Genomic DNA, 25,341 nt, shown 5'->3' on the forward strand with positions numbered 1-25,341 from the left:
AATAATAAAAATACGAAGATACCTAGTTTGCTTTCTGCTCCTACATTTTTCCTAGTTTTTAGTTTCACTAGGCCCCAATGAATAAATAAATAACTCTCCCCTTCTTCCACACATATACCAAGAGGGGTGAAAAATACTTACGCTAGGTGATACCACCTCTTACAAACACTGGAGACCTTTAGGAGTTCAGGGAGGCACAGACAGGAAAAGATCCCTAAGAGCAGCTCATCTGGAAGTGAGTCCCATGAAACACCTTTAAGGGGAAAAAAAGTGTTTTCTCATCACCGTTCTTTTACCCAATCAAATCTACCAAGTCTTTTCATGGTCGTCAAGGGTACACAATATTGAACTTAAAAGGGGACTTTATCATGAATCAAATTACTCATCACAGTTGTTTTTCTGTTCACTCATGGTCTCTGTACCCAGGGGTAAGCACCACACTTTCTCAGCAAAGGAGAAAAGACAAAACCAAGAATACTTTTTCATACCGTTTTTGTCTTCAGCACCTGTCGGCCAACCTTAGGCAAGGACCACATTAACGGTGGTACACACCAAGTCCCCACCCCTTCAGAGAGCGTTCAACTATGTCTACGGTATGATGCCTCTGGTCACTGAGAAATGCCTTGTTTCTCTCAGAAGTGGATTTGGTGGTGGATTTTTGGAGTAGTAACCTTATCTAAAAGGCAAATGAGGTTTCCTCCTCCTCCTTTCAGATTTACAGAAAGCACTCAGAAGTCAACTGGCCTACCAGTGCAATACCCAAAGGGTGCTTTCCTGTACCTCTCCACTTACTATGGTGCCAGGAAGCACTTTAGGTGTTGGGGAGAGACCAGGAAATAAGACAGACAAAGCACTTTAGCTTCATGGAGCTTACATTCTGGTGGGAGGAAATAATCACACATACAAAAATAATTACATGATATGTAAAAATTGGATTATTGCTATGCAGAAAAATTAAGCAGGCTAAAGGATAGGATAGGAAGTACAGGGGCCAGTGTTCAAAAACTCAACAAAGAGGTCAAGGAAGGTCTTACCGAGATAGTGATCACTGAGCAAAGGCTCGAACAAAGTGAGGGAGCCAGCCCTGTGAGTACCCAGGGTGTGTTCTAGATACAGGGAACAGCATGTCTGTTTTGAGGAACAGCAAGTCCAGTGTAGAAGAAGAGCGAGGAGAGGGGTGACAGAGGATGATGAGGTAGAGAAGTGAGAGGGGCCGGATCATGCAGGACTTTCTACATGATGATGGGGACTCTGGCTGTGATGCTCAACATCATGAGGAACTACTAGAGTGTTCTGAGCATAGAAAGTTCTAAAAGCACTGCTCGGGCTCCTGTGTTAAAAATAAAAAACTGGAGGGAAAAAAAGGTAGATATATTAAGGTCAGTTTTGTCTTATAAAAGCAATTTCTAAATAGAATTCTTACATGTGAGCATACAGAATAACCTACAACAACAGGACAACAGGACAATGGCCAAGAAGGAAATGAGTACGAAGCAAAGCAGCTGAGTGCTTAGATTAGTTCAGTAACTCATCTTCCCAGTCTCCCTCTGCCCCCAATTGCTCTTGTACACCAAGCCTAGTGCTATCCTCTCCCCTCAGTGATGGTTCACTTCACGTGTCAACCTGACTGGGTCAAGGGGTGCTCAGAGGTTTAGTTCAACACTATTCTGGGTGTGTCTGTGAGGGGTTCCTGCATGAGATGAACATTTGAGTTCATCGACTGAGAAATGCAGATTCCCTTCCCCAATGTGAGTGGGTCTCATCCAATCCAAGGTTGATGAGAATGAAAGGCTGATGAAGGGAGAACAGGCTTTGTCCCTGCCTTTGAGCTGGGACATGGATCTCCTCCTGCCTTCAGAGCTGGACTGGAACTTAACCATCTGCTCTCCTGGTTCCCAGGCCTTTGGACTGCGGACATTGGGACTTTTCAGCTTCCATAACTGGATGAACCGATTCCTCATAATAAACTCCCTACGTCCCCTACTTGTTCGGCGTCTCTGGAGATCCCTGATTACTAACACACCGTCCCTCCCCATCTAAAAGGTGTCAGCATTTACTGCACAGGTACACCATGCCAGGTTCTGCAGAGAACTTGATGGAGAAAAGCTGCCTCGGGTTAGTATTGTTGGGCAATCTTTCTAAAACAATCAATCCCTTCTGTCAATTAGAACCTTTCAGTGGTGCCCCCAAATACGTAGCCTGAAGTCCAAACTGCTAGGCATGAAATTCAAAGCTTTCATGTCAGGGCCCCACTCATTTTTCTCGGGTCATTATGTAGATATGTTCCAGCCATTTGGACTACTTGTAATTCTCAGAATGAGTCGTTCTGTGCCACATCTCAGTAGCCCTGTACACACTGTGCCTGCCCTCAACTGCTACTGATTTAAAATCAAGTTGCTATTAAAGCCCTGATGCCTATGGAAGGCTTCCCATGACATCACCAAGAACAAGTCGCTTTTTTTTTAACCACAATTTTATTATTTACTTACTTATCTGTTTAGCCCCTGCCCCTGCTGGACCCTGAATTCTGGAGAGCAAAAAAATGATTTTTATTTTTAAATAATCTTTGTACTTCCATGAACTAGCTCAACGTCTGATACATTTGTCTATGCGTGTATTTATTGAACATGTAGTATATGCAGGTGTCTGTTCTACAAAGATGCATAAGGGATGGCCAGCTCAAGAGTTTGAGAGACAAACAGGAAATTTCAGTAAAGTATCATAATGGGCTGCCACAGGGTTCATGGTGCTGTGCTGGGTATGGTGGTAGAGCAGTGATCAGGGAAGCCTTCCTGGAGGAAGTGGCCTCTACTGAAAAATGAGGAGATACGCAGCTGCTCAATGAACGCCTACCCACCCTCTCTGGAAGACAAAATGAATCACTGTAGCCCTGACACGAGGGGTAAACAGATGAAAGCAGATCATCCCTGCTGACCCTGGACCACGACCTGGGGAGGCAAGCTGGAGAGGACCCGGAAACTTCTCTGTGTGGCAGCAACCCTCCATCTCCACAAGGCTCCTCTGAGCTCAGCATGGACAAAGGACGGAGGCTCTCAAAAAGGGCTCCCACTCTGCCTCCCAGATTGGAAAAAAGCTGATAGTGTTTTCTAAGTTTTCCTTCCATTAATTCTTCTTAACTCCCTGACCTCTGTTGCCTCTTGCCCTGTAGATCAGATTCCAGGAGTTCATTTGGCAAAAGAGGACACACTTAGTTATTCTGAATCTAGTACGCTGAGACTGCACCATGGCCTGTCGGCTCATCGGGACACCAGGTGCTGGCCTCCCCGAGTGTAAGAATGCGGGAACGCACCTCTGGTGCCCAGGTTCACAGAGCTTGGGCATGTTACTTAATGCCTCGGGCTTGGTTTCCTCATCTGCGGGAACTCGAATAAAGGGATTTATTTTGCAAAGTCGTTCCCTATGAAGACTAGATAATGTAAGGGAAGAGATCACGCAACAGTCAAACTTCCTTTCTCCTTCTTGACTGTTTTTCTCCTCTCTCCATTCAATCCGTGCCTTTGCCTTTTGTGAGGACCTTTTCTTTTCAATGCTGTTTGGAATTTTCACCTGTTTGAAAACACACCAGGTTTTAATAGGGTTTGGACAAAGGCTATATCGTGTGATTTACCGAGAGCCCCAAACAGCACTCTAAGTTTGGGATCCCCAGAAGCAGAGCTGGAAGACCTGAATTCAAACAGTTGATTTGGTAAGTAATCCCAGGAAGAACTGGAAAGTGAAGAGATATGGAAGGGAAGGAAGCCAGTGCGGGGTATGTTAATAAGCAGGTTATCGCCACGGCGAAGGACAGTTCAAATCTGCTGGGAACTCCAAGGAGACCCTACAGCTCCTGCCCTAGAGCTGTCCCAGCTGAGGGCACGGGGGCTGGGGTATTAATCTACCAACGCCTGTCAGTCACTGGGTGGGGGCTTCAGGGAGCGGGACAGGCATGTGAACTCCCCACATGCCTGCCCAGAGAGGTGTCAAGCAGGCACATCTGCATGCAGGAGAAAGCCTTTGGCATATAAAGGAGTGCTGAGCTCCAAGGGGCTCTCGATGGGCTGCCATGCATCTACTAAAGACGGTGGGAAAGGAAATTAGGGAGACTTCTTGTGAAGGGCAGGGCGGAAGAAATAAATTAATGAACTTAGTGTTTATTTTATTGGGAACACATAAGAAATCAGAAACAACTGAAACAATATGAGCTAGGTAATGATAAGGCTCGAAGGAAAACTAGTCAGAGCAACGAAAGCAGAGGTTCGCAGAGGACACCGAAGCCGGACACTGAAGCCTGGCCAGTAATACTACTAGAACGAGGAGGGCCTTGCACTGCAGCTTCTACCTTCATCTGTCCAACTCCTACTCACTCATCCTTCGGATCTCAGCTTAACCGTCACCCTCCCAGAGGAGAACTCCCAGGTCACCATCGCAGCCCCCAGACCCAGACTGGCATACCCAGTACACAGTGCTATACCTGGCCCCTAGGCAATCAACAAATCTTTGCTGGATGCATTATACCTTTTACTTTCCCTCATGCCATTTGTGAATGTGCTGATTTTGTATCTGTGTGACTGGTTAACCTCTGCTAGCCAAGTAACTAGTACACACCCAGTGCCTAGGGGAGGGCCTGGCAATGAATATCAGAAAGTGCTCAGCCGGTATTTCACAAAGGAATGACTGACACCCAAAGGAAGCATGCTGGCTTTCATCTAGAGACAGGCAAGACTGCTGCTGCTTCTTAAGACCAGTTAGGCTCCTCCTCATCTGTAAAATGATAAGGCTGGCCTATGGCCCCGCTTCAACAAACATTCCTGGGTGCCTAATAAACGCTGCAGTGCTGGGAGCTGCATGTAAGCCACAGTCCCTGCCCCACAGCCCCACTTGGGAGACAAACTAATCAACAAACACCAAACACATAACCTCGCATTTAAAAACTGCCATTTACTGAAAGCATTTATTCAAGCACACGGACTAGAAACGCAGCAACCCTGTGTATTCAGTATGTGTCATTTTACCCACGAGGAAATTGGTCTCAGCAGAGTTAAGTAACCTCAACAAGGTGATACTAACTATGGGGCGGCAGAGCCAGGAGGCAAAGTTGGGGCTGCCCTGTCTGAGCATGCCAAAAGCCCACGCCCTGAGGTGCAGGTGTAGACACAAGAGGTGGATGTTTGGAGGCTGGTCAGGTAGCGGAGGGCACTGTACCTGCAAAGGAATGACACGGCACTATTGGGTGTTGTCCAGGGAATGAGGCTGGAGACCAAAACCCAGCGCACAAAGGTAATGTCCCCTGGTCAGTATACGAGCTGTCTGTGAGATGGGGGGAGGGGCTTCAGAAGAAGATGCAACCGTGACAAAAGGGACAAGGTCACACAACCAGGAAGTGGCAGGGTGGGGATTCAACCCTACGTCTGACTCCAAATGATGCCCTTTCGACCACAGGCTGCTCTAACATTCTACGCTCTCCCCTGTCCTGAGTTCTTGATGTTCTACAAGGTTAGGGAAGGTTGAGAATTACACCTGACTTGCTATGGAAAAAGAACTCAATCAGGGCGAGGGAGGAAGGGCAGGCAGGAAGAGGGAGTAAAACAAAGATGCCGAGAGCTATCAAGTGGGCTTCCAAAGGGAAGCAACAATGGCAGAGACAATGCACGGCCTCAGCTGGCAGCCAAGTGCCCAGGGCTCCCTCAGTCTGGCCAGAGGACACTGACTGCTGGGCCCCTGGCTGGAGGGCTGAAGCCTGAGACTGGCCGCTGTCTAAGCAGATGGAGCAAAAGTCTGTCCTCCAGCTCCAGTGGCTGGCATCCAGGCTGGTGATATGCTTAATCTAATTTTACTTGCCATATTGAATTCTCAAAACATCAACCATCTGTTTCCTGGATTCCTGACTACTCTGCTGTCTGGTCTGTTTGCCCGAGCGGATGCGAGAGTCCAGAGCAGATCTTTCCTCCCCTTGCCTCTTCTAAACCCCCCAAGGCTGCACACCGGCCCCGAGCAGTAAAGGAAACAATTATTCAAGCCCACAGTGGCCGGTCTTCAACTGCATGAAGGCAGTTAAACATACTTCGGAGCCACAAACAGGGCGAAAACTGGCCAGATTCACAAACCTGCTGGTCGTCATCCTTGGCCACCGTCATTTCCACTTCTCCCTCATGTGTAACCCCAGCTGTCCATGTCTGTCACCTCACCACTGCCCATGCCTCAAATCCTCTGGGGAGAGCGGCTTAGGAAGATTTTCTATGCATGAGATCTTCGCAAGTCTAGGTTACTCATCTTACTTGGCTTATTTATTTCTTGGACTATCACCTACACTCAGATTCAAGTTAAAATTCCAAATCTTAATCATAAACAAAACTTTGACTCTTAAAACTGCTCCTCTCCTTAAACATGGATCAACAAATGATACTTGAAGAACGAGCGGGCGCTGGTGCTCACACTTACGGTTTTTTAGTGTTTAAGGGTGGGGGCTCACTTTATGTTTGCTTGTGCCAGCTTGTTTGAAGTATTAACAACCTATGCTTCCTTTCTGGGAAACCACAAACGTTCTGCCATGCTGGGATGAGTTTTCCTTCCTCTGCTCACAAATCACAAGAACATTAGACCATACGAATTTGGTATTTTTGGTTTTTGTTTTGGCTGAGTGGGCAAAACTTAAAAAAGCAAAACAAAGCAAAACAAAAACAGGGTCCTCGATGACCCTTCAGTCCAACCCTCTATTTCCGTAAGAGATTTGCTCAACCCTGAAATGTGGGAACAGCGGTGGAGAAACCATGGAAACTGCGATTTAGAGAACAAGGTATAATATACACGCTCTACATGAGGTCTGAGAGCCAGGCTTTTGTCTGTTATGGTCACTGCTGTATTCCTAATCTCTAGAATGTGCAATAAATACTTGTTGAATGAATAAATGAAAGGAAGCTGTAGGGCAAAGAAAAGATGCCTCAAAGGGCCCCATAAATATGGCTCTTACAGAGCTGAGCTTTGGGAGCTGTGGGCTAAGATTCATTGGTGAGTCATGAAATCAATTTAGTTTGAGCAGCACTGTTTTGGAAAGAATGGAATGGAACAGAATAGGAAATTATCTTAGTAAGGGGAATTATAGTTTTGTGAAATTTCTGTTTCCGGCACACATCCAGGATTACAATGTAAAATACATTTATTACTGGTTTAAAGAAAAAAATTGGAGGAAAAACGTTTGCCTGGGGACATTAAAAAGCAGGTTCCCAGGCTCAAGACGTGACTTCTTGGATCAGAATCTCAGGAATTTTGCACTTTGAACAAGTTCCTTCAGGGATATCAGCAGACATTAAACTTCAGAGTCTCCACTCTGAGAACCATTGCTGGGTCTGGAATGTCAAGCAGTTTAACAGCCATGGAAAAGCTAATCAACAAATTAGTTGAACAGTGTTTTCATGGCCCTCTTGTTTGTGGGGGCTGGGGGGTGGGGAGAAAAGGGACCAAGACAGGCATTTAATGACCACGACGAATAAAATACAGTTGGAGAAAAAGAAGATAGCAGGAGGGGAAGAATGAAGGGGAGTAAGTCGGAGGGGGAGACGAACCATGAGAGACGATGGACTCTGAAAAACAAACTGAGGGTTCTAGAGGGGAGGGGGGTGGGGGGATGGGTTAGCCTGGTGATGGGTATTAAAGAGGGCACGTATTGAATGGAGCACTGGATGTTATGCACGAACAGTGAATCATGGAACACTGCATCCAAAACTAATGATGTAATGTATGGTGATTCACATAACAATAAAAAAATAAAAAATAAAATAAAGTAAAATACAGTTGGCCTCTTTGTGCCTATTAACCTCACGACTAGGCCACTTACTGCCAACTCCTTCCATACACTCACCCCCGAGGGCCACACAGACCTGTCCTCATACGGGTTTGCCACAGTTTTTAACTTCCAAAATAAAACGATGACAGGGATTTAGTCACCAGATGTGTGTGTCTGGCATGGGGCCTGCAGGGAGACTGCTGAGCGAAGAACCAGGAAAAGCTCACAGCCCAAGGCCCCTGTCATCAGATCGCTACATAAAGCAGGTGTGGCCTCTTCTACCCTAATCCTGGCAGAGCTCTTAGCCACCTGTCTTGACAACTGCAGACAAGACTCCCCGGAACGATGATCCAGATACACTGGAGGCCCAGGCTCCTGGGGGCCCACCGGGATTCCTCTAGCCCAGCTGTCCCTTCCCGTGCGTCAGTGAATCTACCTCCCCACACCCCACGCCAATTAACCAATCCATGTTGTGTGTAATATCATGCACATGCGATGCATACGATTAGTTTCCTTCTCTGCCTCTCTCTTAGGTAGTAATAAACATAAAAACTTTTTTTTTCCCCTCTTCTCACTTCAGACATATATATTTGAGGGCAATTTTAATCTAGACTCACTGACTGGACCATTTCCAGATCTTTCTCTCTTTCTGCAGAGGCTCCACTTGTGCTGAGAGAGACTGTCCACCTCTACTGGGAATCACCCGGAAGTCCTTCTGCACCTGGGAAGCCGCACCTGCCTCAATTTGGCACAAGGGGTTCCCTTCCGCTGGCCTCCTAGAACACTTACCACCTGAACTGCTCATCGGATGCTAGTGTTTCAGCTGCCATCTTTTGCTGTGAGCTTAGTATTATCTTTTCTCCTCAACTTGACTAGCAATTTCCTGCAAGCCGGCAACCATACCTTCCTCTTCTGTAGTGCCTTGCTTAAAAAATGACTTTTTTATTTATACAGCTCTCTCTGGGTTTGACTGTGGAAGGACACACAGGAATCACGCTCAACGTTTAAAAGTAATCGGCACTGGGGCGCCTGGGTGGCTCAGTTGGTTAAGCGACTGCCTTCGGCTCAGGTCATGATCCTGGAGTCCCGGGATGGAGTCACGCGTCGGGCTCCCTGCTCAGCGGGGAGTCTGCTTCTCCCTCTGACCGTCTTCCCTCTCATGCTCTCTATCTCTCATTCTCTCTCTCTCAAATAAATAAATAAAATCTTAAAAAAAATAAAAAAATGAAAGCAATCGGCACTGGACAAATTAATCAAAACCTGCTCATCTTAGCAGAAAGTGTCTTTCACCATATTTGGTTGGTCAAGCACCAAATTGCTAGTGCTGCACTTGAGACACTAAAAATAACATTAACATGAAATTTTGAGAAAAAAAAAATTCTACACTAACAAGGTCCGGCTAATAGGATTAAGGACAAAAGGAAAAGTGAAGTGGTTCAAAATGAGTGTCAGAAATTTCGACCAAATTAACTGGGGTTACTTATCACATGCTACGCGCACGCTGCATGCTAAGAGTTTTATGTGCACTCTTTCACCTAATCTTCACACCAACCTATGAAGTGAGTATTATTATTCCATTTCACAAAGAAACAAAGGCACAGAGAGCTCAAATAACTTCCCGAGGTTGGTAAACAGCAGAATTAGGATGTAAAGTCAGATCTGTCTGACTTCACAATCCCTTATTGCCTTTCTAATTAATTCACCCCTTCCTGATGTAGATTTCTAGACCATAATCTGTAGGTTCTCTTTCCTAATGAAAGTCAAAACCCCAAAACAACAGATTTTTTTATTTTTTTAAGCAGAGCAACCAACCAACCCTTCTTCAAAGAAAGTCAGATGGGAGCACACTTATCACCATTCCCACACCTCTTAATAAATCTCTAAACTTCTACCCCTGACCCCTCCCCCCCAGTTTAATCCGAACACATCAGTGCGTCCTTTTATTTTTTTTAAAAGATTTTATTTATTCATTTGAGACACAGAGATAGAAAGAGAGAGCATGAGCAGGGGGAGAAGCATAGGGAGAGGGAGAAGCAGGCTCCCCTCTGAGCCAGGAGCCCGATATGGGGCTCGATCCCAGGGTGCTGGGATCAAGACCCAAGCTGAAGGCAGATGCTTAACCATTTGAGCCACCCAGGCGCCCCTCAGTGTGTCCTTTTAAAAGATCATATCACAAGTATGTTCAACACCACCTCTAGCCCTATCTCCCCCTACTCTCCCCTTTGCTCATTCTACATATGGCTTCCTTCTTCCTTAAGCAAACATGACATGCTTCTGCCCCAGGGTTTTTGCACTGACTTTGTCCTCTGCTTGGAGCCCTCTTCAAGATATTTGCATGGCACATTCCTCACACTTCCTTTATGCCTTTGCTTAAAAAGCTCATGTCTAAGTGAGGCTTTCCTGCAATACTCCATTTAAAGTTGCAATCCATCTTCCCACCCCAGGACTTCCAATCCCTCTTGCCTTGTTCTATATTTGACTCTGGCCACAACATTTATCATCTTCTAACACACTACATTTATTATGTAGTTTATTATGTTCATTGCATCTACTCTCTTGAACAGAAATTTTATGAGGGCAGGAATCTTTATTATGTTCATTGCATCTACTCTCTCGAACAGAAATTTTACGAGGGCAGGAATGTTTAGGTTTTGTTTGCTGCCTTATCCCCAACACCTAAAACAATGCTCCCCACATAGCATGTGCTCAGCAAATATTTGTGGGATTGTTTTAAATGACTTACTGGCAAGAAAAACCGGTAACCCCAAGTCACTGCACTGTGTTTACCCTATGGCTTTTTGTACCCTTGGGGTTCTGCGCCACTCTGGGAGGCACTCATTGACCTGTTTGAGAAGCCTGGGGATGGGGAGCTATCAAAGAGAGAAATGATATGGTGAGTTCTACATTTCAGACCGTCCGCTCTAGCTCTGGGGGTGGATCTGTGGAGGATAGGACTGGAATTATGAGTCCATTCCAATATTCAGGCAAGAGATAGTGAGAGTTTGAAAAACATCTAGGAGACAAGAGGGAAAGATTCAATGATTGGTTGGATGCTGGAGGATGGTGGGAAGGGACTGACCCTCAGGTTTCTGGTTGGGTGACTGACTGAACAGATAATGCTGCCAGCAATGGAGACAGAGCATACCAGAAAAATCCCACTTGGGAGGTCCCTGGGGATATAAGTCCCTACACTCAGTTTAACATTCACTTTATTAGTCCTTTGACAAATAACTAAAGCAATTATGGCAACAAACTCAATCAAGGTTATAGATCAGCAGAATATAAACAACAACAACAACAAAATCCTACGAGATTATTGCTTATGTCCCCATTTATCAGTGGCACTGAGCTGGCCTTTGTACATGCAACTTCCCTTCAAAGGAAAGAGGCAGGAATGTCTTCTGGGTTAAAATTTCACATGGGTTAAAAGTCAATTGTGCACCTGAAAATATATACCTACCAAGATTCCTGTAGATTTCAGTGACCAGTTGTCCCATTTCTTTGAAAAACGACTTCAGAAGTAGACAATTTTAAAAGCGTGCCATCCTAAAGATCGCTAAACAAAGATTACTAATAAAATACTTCAATCCGCCTCTTATGTGACCGACAGTTTTACCCTCATACCTTACCTGGAAAGTTGTCTCGATTTAGCTTAGGTCTGCGGACTATCACAAAGTCCTTGTCATTCCCCTTGCTTTTCAGCCGTTTTCGGGGAGGGCTCTGAGGGTGGGCCAGGTTTGAGAGCAGTTCCTGGGGGATATTCTCACTGTCCACCTCCTCCTTCTCCAGGGCAGAGACCCCCATGCCCGACAGCAGTTCAGATGTCTTGCTAGAATCCCATCCCCACGTGAAGCTGGTGGTAACGTTGCTACTCTGGTCGGGAATCTCCTGGAGGTGTTTCCTGCAGAAATGCACAACAGCCCCTGCTGCTTTCAAAAACACACCCGTGAATAATTCAAAGATAGGCCTAAATGAAACTGCAAGTTATGCAATGCAGAGAACTTTCAGTGTCTCATAGAATTGCTTTTAAATGCCGGCGGCAAGTTTCTAAGAAGGAAAGAGAAAATAACAGAAACCTTTTTGATTTACGATCACGGAGAAGGCCTCAAGAATGTCTTAAAGTGGAGGGAACAGACAAGCGGGAGAGCACAACGATGGAAAACAGTAGCAGGAAAGCTCAATAAGGGAAGGCAAATAACACCGCACGCTGATCACCGCACTAAAGCATCCAGCCATCCACTCTTTCCCAAAGAAGGAGCTAAGCAAGTATTCACTTTACAGCATTTGTAACAATATTAGCAAGTAGCAATATTCGCGGCCTAAAAGAACTGAGACCGTTCATTCACTCTCTGCCCCCTTTTGCAATCGGGTTACCTGTGCATGGCGTCCACGGGTTCTGGAGTTTTAAATGCGTGCATTAATTGCAGAACTGCCCGCCTCCGGGATTCCCGCTTTGGCGCGCGGCGGCTCACGGCCTGCGGCTCCGACCCCCAGCAGCTAGACCCGCGAACTCTAGCAACGTTCCATCCTCGCCGCGCGCGCAGGGCTCTTCTACTCGCTGTCCTCCGCCGAGGCCGTCTGCGGCCCCGCGGCCTGCTGGGAACTGTAGTTTCTGCTGTGCCTCGTAGTCTGGCCGGCTCTCGGATACTTCCTTCCTTGCTCCTTTACCCGCCTTCGAGATACCCACAACTCCCCGCGGCTCGGGGCTGGGCTACCCACGGGGTAGGCGGGGAAGCGGAAGTGGGCGGTGCTCCGGCTGGCTGGGAAATGTCAGCCGCTTGACTGGGGACGGGTTTTCCTTACCCCAGAGCCTGCAGGCCTTTTAGTGATCGTCACCGCCGTCGCCTCGGACCGTAGGTCCCAGATCCTGGACGGTTGTGGCGGACGCGGAGTTTCCCGGTCCTTGCAGGCGCTGTCTGGCAAGATCGGACGGTGAGCCTGATGGGGAGAGCCTGAGGCACTTTGGGGTCTGGGGTCTGAGGCCGAGCGCAGGCGGAGATCGAGAGGACCTCGGAGACCCCGAGCAGCAGCGACCGCGGGCCTACGTTCCCGGCCACTGATAGGCGGTAGCCAGGTCCGCCGGCCAGGTGAGCGGTTGGGGGCCGCGGGCGTCACACTTGCTCTTCCCTCCGCCGGGAAGCTGCTTCCTCCATCCGGGAGAGAGTTGACCCTTAGCCCTGGGTCTGTGCACACGATCCTTTCCTCAACAGTAAAATAGGCACTACGGCTTCGAGGCTTATCTCGAGAACACGCTTGGCGGTGAGGGTCAAGTCAGATAACCCTCGTGAAAGCGTTTTGTAAACTAAAGCGCAGTTCGAACGAGAGGCGGTGGTTTAATTTTAGGGGAGCAGGAGAACACAGTGGTTCCTGTGTGCGGTGGGAAAGCTGCGCATCCCCTTGCAGCCTTGACGAGTTTCAGAAATGCCAGCACGGGAACAAATAAGGTGACTATATGTTTGCAAAGGGCTTTTTAGCGCACCGCTAGGGGCCACCAGCGAAGCCATTCGGTCGCTCGCGTTCAACCGGCCACGTCTGGTTGCGTCGCCGTGTAAAAGCGGGCTGCCCTCAGCCTATGTCCGCCGAGAAGAGTTCGGAGGCGGTTAGAGGAGGGAATGTACCATATTCTAAGGTAGGATGACCATGCGAAATCCATTGTGCACACTACACCATGACTGTGACCCCTGGAAAACAGTGGAAGAGAGAAGGGGAATAAATTCCAACCCCCATAAAAATGCAGAGGATTTATAAAGTTCAGAAGTAAGCAGACGAAAATATTAGAGTATTACTTCGGTATGCAGTATGACATACCTTAAAAAATAGTATGACATACCATTAAAAAAACGATTCGCTTTGTGCTGGAATCAAACCTCCCTTGCCCGGGTATGTGCTGGTTTCAGGCTTGGTGCTTAGCCTGAAAAGTGACCACTTCTTGATTAAGGTATTCACGAATCTTTAGTTCTTTCTTGAAAATAAGTGAAATTGCTGTAAAGAAGGGATATGCTCAAAAGTTGATTTAAACTAGATGAAAATACTAGGCTGAATGTTCACAATTCATTAAACTGATGTTATGGAAAATACTGTTAAATGCAGTATTCTGATTTTTTTTGCATAAAGTTACCTTTATGTTACTTTGGCTGAGGAGAAAGCAGTTGCCTTCCTTTGAAATCTCCATCCTTTTCCTTAAAATTGCAGCTCATTAGAGAACATAATTTTATATTTAAAAAAAGTTATAGTCTCTTTCAAGAAAGTAAAACAGAGGGAGTGTATACACTAATGGAGGAGAAAGAAACAAGGAAAAATATTTTAAATGCCATGATGAGAGTAAACAAAGTTTTGAGATATAAAGTAGATCTTATAGATAGGAAGGTCTAATGGGATGATTTTAAATTTAAAGATGAGAAATATCCTGGTAGTAGGATTTAGCAAGTAGTTTCCTAGGAGCCAGGGAACATTTCTAGTTCTTAGAATACTTGAAATCGCTGAATTGGTGGACAGGAGGCCCTCTATAGAATTTCAAAGAAAGCCTGTCAACTTTGAAAATCAGTCTTCAAATTCTAGAATAGGTATTTTACTAACAGTTTGCCCAGGTAACAAAAATACTTCAGCTTGCTGAAATAATCGGTTTTTTTTTTTCTGCATTATTCTAATTATGGGTGTTCGTTCTCTTTATATGGTAAATAAAAGTTTAAATTGGTACATGGGAGTCTGTTTGATATAAGGAATTGTGTCTATTGAAGAGATGAGATTATCAGCTACATAGATAACGCAGTCTGGTTTCTTTCAAGAATTACACTGTGATTGCTACTGATATGGATTATTTTTTTTTCCTGGTTAATTTTATTTATTTAATCTTGCTCAGCATACCCATGTCCCATTTTAGTGAGAGGTGTAACTAAATTTCTAAAACTAGAATTACTAGATCAGTACCTAGGACAAATGAATTACAATTTTTTTTTATCTCTGCAAATGACATTAGAGTGAGTAATTTTTCGTGCTCTTTAGAAGCTTGAGGTAGAATACAAAGGGACTTTGTAAATTGGGAAAGTGTTTTATTGTAAAAGAGACAAGATGGTCAACATTGTGAGGGCACAGGAGGGGCAAAAAAGGACTGGAAACTACATTTCACTGTAAGCTATGTGTATATTCAGTAGTATATTAGCGTTCTTTTTGAAAATCAAATATGACAAAAGAGATTGTTTTTAAATAGATGAGTGATGTGCTTTTTTTCTTAGTTCCATCAAAGCATGAAATAAATCTTAAAGATTTCTTTAGGTTTTTTTTTTTTTAATGTTATTTAGCTTGGGGGAACAAAAGACCAAGAATGATTATATAGCAAGAAGTTTCTACCTGCCAATCAAATTTCAAAAGGATGCTTTCCCTCCATTATTTTTAAAGTAGATCTTTAGATCTCTGTAGTTTAATGCTGTCTGTGATGGACAGATTGGAGCGAGAACAGAAGGGTTCTTTCCCTATTCTAATTTGCTCTATGTTTTCTTTTCTACCTTTCCCATGTAAATTAGAGCCTTAAGTAATATAGTAGTCTTACCTGGCAGGTGAAAAGACTTCGCTAAATTCTGTATTAAATGTGACTTTTTTAGCATTCTATCTTGATATATCTAAAGGAATAATTAATAGAATGTTTCTAATTTGTTCACTGTAAAAACCGGACAAAAGAAATTATTTAAACAATTTAAATTGCATTAAGAAAGTATGTCTGGATTTGAAAAAAGACTGTGTAGTATCCCAATTATAGTTAGGATGAATAGGTTTGAATCCCAGCTTTGCCACTCACTGGCTGTGTAGGAATGTGGACAAACTTCTGGCTCTCTCTCTACCTTTTTCTCCTCTATTAAACAAGGATACTAATAGTCCTTTCTTACTGGTTTTGCGGTCTAATCTGATAAAGTATGTTAAGTGCTAGCATAATGCTTGGAATCTAGTAAACTCATACTAAATGTTACCTCTTCTTTTTTTAAAAAGTATTTTATTAAGAAGGATTCTAAGGATTATTCTTTAATTACCAAAATAAATCTTATAATCTCTTTACGAGAAATCTTTAAGAATTCATTACAATTCCAGTTGTTTTCTTCTTACTTGCTTACATGGTTGCTCCCTTTTCTCTCTCATGTCTTACCAAAGGTTAAGCACTTTGTACATGTCTGTCTTCAGAAGGGCTTGTCACACTTTGGAATTCAGTTTACCTGGTTGGTTTAGCAACTCAGCTCATTTTTTGAAAATGGCTTCAAAAAATATTACAACTATTTTGTATTTTTAGAGTAGGAGCCACACTGTCTTGGGGTATTCTGTGTATATCCTAAGCTGAATCTTCCCTATACCTGGAATCTTTAAACGGAATAATGGTGGTTATATTTGGAAGATTTAACTTTTTATTGGTAGTAGAGAATTGTTGACTTTCACAACACTCACGTGTAGTTCTGATACATTCAATTTTTCATTATTAAGATCTTGAGTTGACTCCTAGTTTCTATTATTTCACGTATCTGAATAAAGATACGTACTTAAGTTAGCATAGTCCAAGTCTGATGCATCATTAGGTTCTGGCTAGAAATTTTTCATTCAGCTTCAGAATCTTAGGTTTGGACAGAATTTTTGTCTGCGTTCTCTTCAGTTGCTACCACAAATCTTTCCTTTCATCCTTCTTGTCTTTTCCTTCTCTTTCTCTTTCTTTTTGAAGATATTTGGGGGATGCTTCAAGTTCCAAAATTATCTTAACCTGTAAGTTTTCCACTTAAAGTGTGTTTAGCCTAAAAAACCCACTATAAACCATAAAGTACTTGGGAAACAGTACCCCAAGTCAGTAACATTAACAAGCTAATTATGAAAGGCATTTGAAAGACATTGTACGGTATCTTAATAATTGATATGGAACTAAATTGGATTTTAAGTGTTCAAAGACTTTCAGAACTGGTATTTTGAAAGGTAGACCATGTCTGGATATCAAGCACTAAAATTAGAACAAATGAACTGGCATTTTGATTTTGAGTAAAATCTACTTTTGCTGCTGTGGTGTTAATGCCAACCTATGATAGCTTTGAATTTCTCTTTCAATTTCTAATCACACAGAACTGAATTTTGATTTGCCTCCAAATTTTTGCATATTCTTCTTTCATTTTTGCCAGTTAGCCTAAACACCTTATTTTAATATTTGAGGAATATTGCTAGAAGGACCACTTTTGTGGCCAGAGGCATATTTCCTCTTTTGCCCTTGAGTATATTTTTGCACGGCTGTACATGGTTGCAGGTCAGCAAATGATCCATTTTAATCCACCTCCATTTTGATCACGTGCCTAGAAGAATGGCATTGTCTTTCTATATGACATTGGTGTATCTAATACACCTTCTTGACATGGCTCTGAGATGTGTTCTCCCACTTTACAACAGAGCGTTGAAGGGGTGTTTGGGCTACCTTGTAGACCTAGAGAGGTAATCCCAATTTGTCGAGAGAGGCAAAGGGAGCAATTTCTTGGAGCAAACATCATTTTTTGTTTTATAAGAATCGGGGTGGGCCCAGGCTGTGGTAACCACAGAGAATGAGAAGCAAAAAGCATTTGGTATCCATTCATAGTTTGGGAGGATGGTGGGAGAGGAAGCTATTAGTGTAAAGCTTTGCTTTGAGACTATTGAAGCAACTGGTTATCTTCTAGAAGCACATGATATGAAGGAGGAGGAGATGAGCAACTAAGCATTTTTTTGAGGACCTACTCTGTTTCTAGAACTCCTAGTTGGTGTTTCACTTTTGTATCTCATTTGATCTTCATAGCAACCTGTATGAGGTGATTATTTATCCTCCCTTAACCTTTTAAATTGCATAAAATTACACAATTAAATAAAGTTGAGATTTGGAACCCAGGTTTACCACAGTATAACAAAACATTTGTATTTTAAAATAGTTGTAACTTTATTTCTAATTTCCTATTTGCCATGTGCTTTACTTTCATATTACTGCATTGATTTTTAAATAATTTTGAAATTACAAAATAATAAATGTTCATTATTTAAAATGAAAAACAGACGAAAGCACAAAGAAGAAAATAGAAGTCATCTCTTTACATTTTATGACAACCACTGTTAGCATTTTGGTGTGTATTTGTCCCATGTGTTTCTTATGTGTACTCCCTTAGACCCCCACCCCTGTCCCTTTTGACATCTCTAAAGTGTCCCTGTGGATCTCACCTTTCCTGTAGATTGGGGGAATCTGGTGTTCTCCTTGAGTCACTGTCTGCAGTTTAGTTTTTGCTGTTGTGTAGTCCTTGACTTAGGTGCAGGGGACTTGGTGCAGATCCCTGCTCCCATGAGGCATGGACAGGTTAACAGGATTAGTGATTTATGAAACCCTTGGCTGCTTTTTTTCAAAAAGGCGACGGACAGCGATGTGACTGGAGGACTTTTTTAAGACTTCCTGGACTGTTTAGTACAAACATTTAAGTTGTTTCTATGTTTTCATGTTTAAATAATGCTGCCATGACACATTCTAGGTAAATCTTTGTTCACATTTTGGGTTTTCTTTAAGTTATTTGGATCGGAATTGCTAGGACAAAAGATACGTACCTGTTTTAAGGTCTTTGGTATATATTGCCAAACTGCTGTACTCCCTGGTGATGAGTCTTTTTCAGTAAGCCAAACCTGAGTTGTGTAACCTTTATTTTTATTAGATTTTAATTAACAGTGATTTTATGAATTTAAGAGATAAGTAACTAGATCAGATGGAGGGGAAGGTGCACCTAGCTTTGAACACAAAATTTTTCAATTGAAAGAACCAAAACACGCTATAAGATAGAGGAGTTCATAAAGAACCTTGGAAAGTGCTATCATTCTGGACTGTAAAAAAATAATTCCTCACTTGAATTTAGGTACAAGTCAAAGATACAGACTTCAAAACTATTATTTTCTCATCTCAGATTAGGGAAACCCCAATTTTCATCTCCAATTTAGTGGGACCCCTAGGCCTAATCTTGTGTCATAACAAGACAACAGGAGTTCAGCTTGAACAGAAATGGATGGTGTGTTAAACAGAATAATAGGCCCCCAAGGATATCTATGCCTTAATCAAGTGAGGAATTATTTTTTTACAGCTTTGGTTACTAATATGACTAGATTATCCAGATTTTCGCAGTGAGATCAGATGAGCCCTTTAAAGCAGTTTCCTCCCAGCTGAGGGTGGAAGAGAAAGTCTGAGATGGATTTGAAAAGCTATTGCTAACTCTGAGATACCCAGGGCCACATGCAAAGACTGGGAAGAGACCTCTGGAGCTAAGGGCAAATGCTAGCTGACAGCCTGCAAGGAAATGGGGATCTCAGTCCTATAAACATAACAAACTGAATTTTGCCAATAGCCTGAATGAACTTAGAAGTACCTTTTTCCCTAGAGTCTCCAGAGAGGAACACAAACCTGCTGAGACCTTGATTTCCATCTTGAGAATTTAGTTGAACCAAGTTGTGCCTGGACACCTGACCCACAGAAACTATGATACAAGGGTGTTGTTTTAAGCCTCTAAGTTTATAGGAATTGTTTATAGCAGGAATAGGTGACTAATACACTGAGAATAGGAAGAGATGTAACCAAATCATTTCTTTATTACTAGAATAAAGGATCCATAATTCTGTTTATTCATCTACAAGATTTTAAAGTACTATGAATCAGACTGAAAAATTGACAACCATTGTGAAAAAAATATTAGTAGCTAGTAGCAAATTTATAACTGATTTTGTTGTTTGCTTATGCCCGTGATCTTGCCACCTGTTATTAATGTCTTTATATATTTCCTTTTTGTCTTAGTTTTTTATGCATATTATAATAAATGTAAAAATGTGTGAATTGAGGGTTCTTTTCAATTAACATTATGGTAATTTTCTAATGTTATGAAATAATCTTAACAAACATCATTTCTTACACTTCAGTAATATTCCATCATTTGCTTCTGCCATACTTTAGCATTTCCTTGGTAATCTCTGATAGTCAGTCTTTTTTCTATGATTACCGTATTCCTTGGACTGGACAATTTCAGGAAAATAAATATCTAGGTCAAACCATGAAGGGATTTTCAAATAATAACTGTCTTACATTTAAATTCACATTGAATTACGTTTTTTTAAAAGCTAGATCTTGAAGGAGGTAATGGTTTTCATCAGCACACTCTACATTGAGCTATCCACTTAATCTTTTCTTGGCTTACAAATAAGATTTGACTTACTCTTATTGTGATGGTATAGGTTTTTTTCATAGAATATGAAATTTGAGGGCGCCTGGGTGGCTCAGTTGGCTAAGCAACTGCCTTCCGCTCAGGTCATGATCCTGGAGTCCCTGGATCGAGTCCCACATCGGGCTCCCTGCTCAGCAGGGAGTCTGCTTCTCCCTCTGACCCTCCCCCCTCTCATGTGCTCTCTCTCTCTCTCTCTCTCTCATTCTCTCTGTCTCAAATAAATAAATAAAATCTTTAAAAAAAATTTGAAATTTTGAGTAGTAGTAATGACAGTTTTAATAAGTCTTTGAGTTGTAATAAGTATTTGTAATATCAATTTTGGAGACCATAACAGGAATTTTATGTTGCCTTTATAGTCAGCATTAATAAAAATAGTGTATATACTGAAGTATAGAGTAAGTTTTTTATTCATTTATTCATTCAACAAATACTTTTTGAATATCTACTGTATGCTAGACACTATATTAGAGACTTGGGATGTAGTACTGAATAGTCCAGTGTCTGCTTTCATGAAGTCTGGGGGGTAGAGGTGGGGAGGAAGGGGTTACAGGGTGACAATAAATGTAAATATACATTATATTAGGTGGATAAGTGCTTTGAAGAAAAACATAGCAGGATGTGGTGATAGTGATGAAAGGGGGTCGATTTTAGATATTTTAGAAATATGAAAATACTGGTTGAAATGCACAGAGGAATAGAAAGTACTTCAACAATATAAAGAAATAGTGAAGAAAATAGTTTATTATATGTGATTTTTGTTTGTGATATTCCATGTAAGGATATTTCTTATATGAATTTAAATTTAGCCTGATAATACCCAAACTTTATTTGTTTTATAACTAGTTTTGGTTGGAGATGTTGGTGTATTTTGATTCCATCTTATTTTATTCTGCATCACAATCTTGATTCTCTGTTAACATATTAATTCCTTAGAATATTGTAGTCTGTGGACAAACAAAAATGCCTAAAATTGATTTTACAAAGGTGAAAAGAACATATTGCATTCAGTTAGTAAAGGTAAATTATTTCAGGGATGCCTGGGTGGCTCAGTTGGTTAGGTATCTGCCTTCGCTCAGGTCATGATCCCAGGGTCCTGGAATTGAGTCCCGCATTGGGCTCCCTGCTCAGCGGGGAGCCTGCTTCTCCCTCTGCATGCCGCTCCCCCCATTTGTGCTCTCTCTCTGACAAACAAATAAATAAAATCTTTAAAAAAAGGTAAATTATTTCGTAAGAGTAAAGAGATAACAAACCATTGCTGATGTCTCTATTATCAGCATTTATAATTAAAAATATTCTCAAGTGTATGACTTTATTCAATAATCATTGATACATTTTTCTGCATTTAATGTAAGTTTCTTTAAAGAAAATAAGATTTATATAGCTAACGGAAAGTGGTAAGTATGCAGTTGACCCTTGAACAATGCAGGAGTTAGAGGTGCCAATCCCCTGTCCACTCGAAAATCTGTGTATAACTTTTGACTGCGTGGAAACTTAACTATTAATAGCCTGCAATTGACCAGAAGCCTTACCATAACATAAACAGCTGGTTAACAGTGTGTGTGGGTGGGTGTGTGTGTGTGTGCGTGTGTGTGTGTTTTACTGGATGAACTTGATATTTATTTTGTAGTATGAGTATTTTTTTGTTGAAATATAATTAATATTCAAAACTATATTAGTTACAGGTGTACAACATCATGATTCAACATATATTGTATGTAAACTATATACTCACAATAAAGTAAGCTACAGAAAAGAAAACGTTACTAAGAAAATCATAAAAAAGAGAAAATAAATTTATAGTACTCTATTTACCAAAAAAATCTGTGTAGAAGTGGACCCACACAGTTCAACCTTATGTTGTTCAAGGGTCAACTGTATTTGGTGAAGCAGTAAATAAATAAGAATTTCAAGTTGTTAAATTTGTTAGACAAGATTATCACAAGAAAATAAAACTGTTTCAAACAAAGGAAATGTTACTTTCAAATGCTCTTTTTCATGCTCTCTCTCCCTCTTTTGGAACATTTTAAGTAATGGGTTATGGATGACTTAGAAAACTTTATTTTAGAAAATATCTCATTTCCTAGGGTCTAGTCAGTAGTGTATTTGTATTAAATTTCTGTTGGGACTTACAACCTTAAGGAACAAACTCCAAATGACACTATTAAAACTCACATTTAGTATTCTTATATTGTAATATTTTTAGAACTAGTGTAATTTTTATTAAGATAACTTTTTTCCTGAAGATATAATTTATGTGAAATTTTTAAGATCTACTTTAAAAAATAAGATATATATTTGAGAATAGGAATGATCCTTTTCCTTTTATTTGTAGTTCAATGTAAAGACTGACGATTTTCCAAAGAATTTATTAATAAACGAATATTTAGGAAATTTTCAAGTGGTTATTTCCTTTGTTAATGCTGCTTTTTTTTTTTTTTTCTTTTCCAGTTTACAGATATGACCCAGACCTGTACATGAGTGACTTTGGTTAGTCAGAGTGAACATTCAATAATGAGCGGTGCAGCTTTGGGACTCGAGATTGTTTTTGTCTTTTTTCTGGCATTATTCCTACTTCATCGATATGGAGATTTCAAGAAACAGCATAGACTTGTAATTGTTGGAACACTGCTAGCTTGGTATCTCTGCTTTCTTATTGTCTTCATACTGCCTCTGGATGTTAGTACGGTAAGAGGTGAAACCGAGTTTTGCAATTCAGAAGGCAATTGTAATCATACAGCATGTTTGAGATATGTTAGTTCTTAAGACAGCTAAATTATATAAGGTTATACTGAATATTTTGTATTTAAATCTTACTGTAGGAATTTGATCATTAAAAAGCATAGCCAGGAAGGTAATTGGTGGATAGGTTGATATCCTCCAGTATCCCTTAAGTACGTGGTAACCTTTCGGTTTTCATTTTTAAACCTGGTGTTCACTGTTTAGACTATATACAACCGTTGCAAGCATGCTGCTGCAAACTCAAGCCCTCCTGAGAACAGCAACATCACAGGAATATATGCAGCGGCTACCCCCGTTCCCAGGTATTTGCTTCCTGTTTTATTTTTAAAAATAGGGTAGAGGAGAAAAATTGCTTTAAAATTGTCAGTTCTTACCATTTGGATTTTATAAAAGTTGATCCTTACTCATCCCCCCCACCTCACTTCTATCCTTTGCTAGTAGACTTTTAATTACTTTGTATTCTATCTAAATTTAAATCTTAAATAAATTTAAAAAATTTATTGGTGCACAAGGCCTTTTAGTAGATGCTAAGGAGAAACTTGGAGAAGACCTGATTTTTTTAGCCCTGGTTCTGTCTCTTACTAAGAATGTGACTTCCAGTGGCTATTTTTTTTTCTCAGCCTTTCTGGTCTAAATAAATGAGGCATTCATTTTATCTTTTACCCGATTTACAAGGTTGTATAAAAGGTAAGGAGATTATTCTGTATGTAGGATGTTCCTTTCATATTGTGCATTCTTTGAAATCATTATAGTTTTATTTTTATTTTCACTCTTTTAAAGATTTTATTTGTAAGTAACCTCCATACCCAAAATGGTACTCGAACTCACAGCCCGAAGATCAAGAGTTGCACACTCTACCGACTGAGGCAGCCAGGTGCCCCAAAATCATTTATAGTTTTCAACTGAGAATAAATAGAGTTCAAATTATCAAAAGGTTATGTTAAATTCATATCAAACTTCCAAGTAAAAAACTTTAATAAATGTTGACTATAGCTTTTACAGGCTTTAAGTAGTGTTTGCACGCTTCTTTATGCAGCTTTTATTATTTTTTTAATCTAACCTGAATAAGGGTAAATTTGAAATATAGATGTTACTCTCCTTTGAAGCACATTAAAAATGAGATACAGATCAGCAGTTGTGAATTGCTAGAAGCTCCTGGACTAAATGATACCCTTACAGTCTAGGAAGACTGTTAATGGAAGAATCTATGGTCAGATACACATATCTGCAGAAAATTCAAATAGAATTATATACAAATGCTGGCATCTCTCTCCATGGGAGCTATGCTACAGTGACTGAGTTTTAAGGCTCCAGTTTCAGGAGTTAATCACCTAATGTCTTTCGCCTCCCTATTCCCCCCTCCCTGGAAAATAACCAATCCAACAAATGGGGTGTGTATTTTATTTATTTTCTTTCTTTTTCTTATTTAATTTTTCTTTTTTTTAGGGGGTGTGTATTTTAAAGGTAATCAAATCAGATTTAGTTTCATGACGCTGTCACATTATCAGTCTATTAGGTGAACATTATGCCCTCTTTTTACGCAAGAACAAAAAATACACTGAAAGTTGAAAATTTAAATGGCATTCCTTTGTTTCCTTTCTGTGTGTTTTTTTAGTTTGATAGTCAGCTTTGAATTATTAGTTTTCTGTGAAATTTTAGCAGTTAGAATCAGTAACTTAATATCTGAATGTAAATGAACTTTGCCATGCATAAATTAATTGCATAATTTAAGTAGTTATCATTTATTAATTGGCTATAAATTGTTATTAAACAGCCAGTATCCATGTTTCATGCCGTGGAGTTACATTCCGGATGGAATCATGCCAATTTTCTGGAGGGTGGTATATTGGACATCACAATTTTTAACATGGTAAGTGGCAGTGAAGGATAAAAAGTTTTTTAAATTTTGGCTAAAGTAAAAAGAAAAAAAGTATGCTCTCTTCACGAAGCTTCATCTTTCAGAATTCAAGTGTTACTTATTTTCTTCTTAAATCTGTATATTCTATTTTCTGCTCATTCAGTTCTCTCCCATCTTAAAAGAAATGAAAAGAAAAAAACCAGGCAAACGAGAAATAGAAAAAGAGGAACCAATTTTTCCTGTCACCATTCCCCTCCAGTTAGTGCCTTCTCTCTTGACCTTCTTCAATTCATTCTTCTTCTAGTCCCAGTTTTACATGAAACTGCTCTTGCTAAGGTCATCATTGTCTCCTGGTTTTCTTTCTTTCGGCTTAGCCCAAACTGCTGAATTTCCTTCATGGGTTCCATTTCTGTGGCCCATTTCCTAAATGTTGGTGTTCCTAGGGGTCCGATCTTCGGTCATCTTGTTACCTGACCCTCCCTGTAGAGCTCTAATTATAGCTATAGCCACGATGTATTTCAAATGTTTCTACCCACTCTAGCTTTGTCTTTTTGTTTGTTTGTTTGTTTAAGAGGGGGGGTGGTGGGAGAGGCAGAGGGAGAGGGAGAGAGAATCTTAAGAAAGCTCCATTCCCAGCACGGAGCCTATCGTGGGGCTCGATCTTACCATCCCGAGATTATGACTTGAGCCGAAATCAAAAGCTGCTTAACTGACTGAGCCACCCAGGCGCCCCAAAGCTTTGT

The 25,341-nt window shown here is 41.2% G+C and overlaps 2 protein-coding genes across 16 annotated transcripts in view; one reads left to right on the forward strand and one right to left on the reverse strand.

The window, feature by feature from the left end:
* SKP2 (S-phase kinase associated protein 2) overlaps positions 1–12,385 on the reverse strand; it is a 70,462-nt gene extending 58,077 nt beyond the window's left edge. For all 9 annotated transcript variants that reach the window (XR_012377611.1, XR_012377609.1, XR_012377610.1 and 6 more), the window contains exons 1-3: positions 12,155–12,385; positions 11,410–11,681; positions 142–253 (exon numbers count right to left, since the gene is read on the reverse strand). Coding sequence is in view for 5 of the 9 variants with exons in the window: in XM_073891004.1 (XP_073747105.1) it covers positions 142–253; positions 11,410–11,681; positions 12,155–12,198 (428 nt within the window). In the remaining 4 variants the exon portion in view is untranslated. The remainder of the gene's footprint in view (positions 1–141; positions 254–11,409; positions 11,682–12,154) is intronic.
* A 140-nt stretch (positions 12,386–12,525) lies between these two features.
* LMBRD2 (LMBR1 domain containing 2) overlaps positions 12,526–25,341 on the forward strand; it is a 44,324-nt gene continuing 31,508 nt past the window's right edge. For 3 of the 7 annotated variants that reach the window (XM_025867389.2, XM_025867392.2, XM_025867393.2), the window contains exons 1-4: positions 12,527–12,867; positions 22,450–22,686; positions 22,945–23,042; positions 24,515–24,610. In XM_025867389.2, coding sequence (XP_025723174.1) covers positions 22,513–22,686; positions 22,945–23,042; positions 24,515–24,610 — 368 coding nt within the window. In that variant the 5' untranslated portion in view covers positions 12,527–12,867; positions 22,450–22,512. Of the gene's footprint in view, positions 12,868–13,030; positions 13,225–22,449; positions 22,687–22,944; positions 23,043–24,514; positions 24,611–25,341 lie in introns of those variants that run through there. The other 4 variants (XM_025867390.2, XM_073890999.1, XM_025867391.2 and 1 more) reach the window with 4 other exon arrangements.

The sequence above is a fragment of the Callorhinus ursinus genome, unplaced genomic scaffold (assembly GCF_003265705.2).
Source record: "Callorhinus ursinus isolate GAN/ISIS: 27379988/994484 unplaced genomic scaffold, GSC_fseal_2.0 scaffold3, whole genome shotgun sequence".
In the NCBI taxonomy this organism is placed as follows: domain Eukaryota; kingdom Metazoa; phylum Chordata; class Mammalia; order Carnivora; family Otariidae; genus Callorhinus; species Callorhinus ursinus.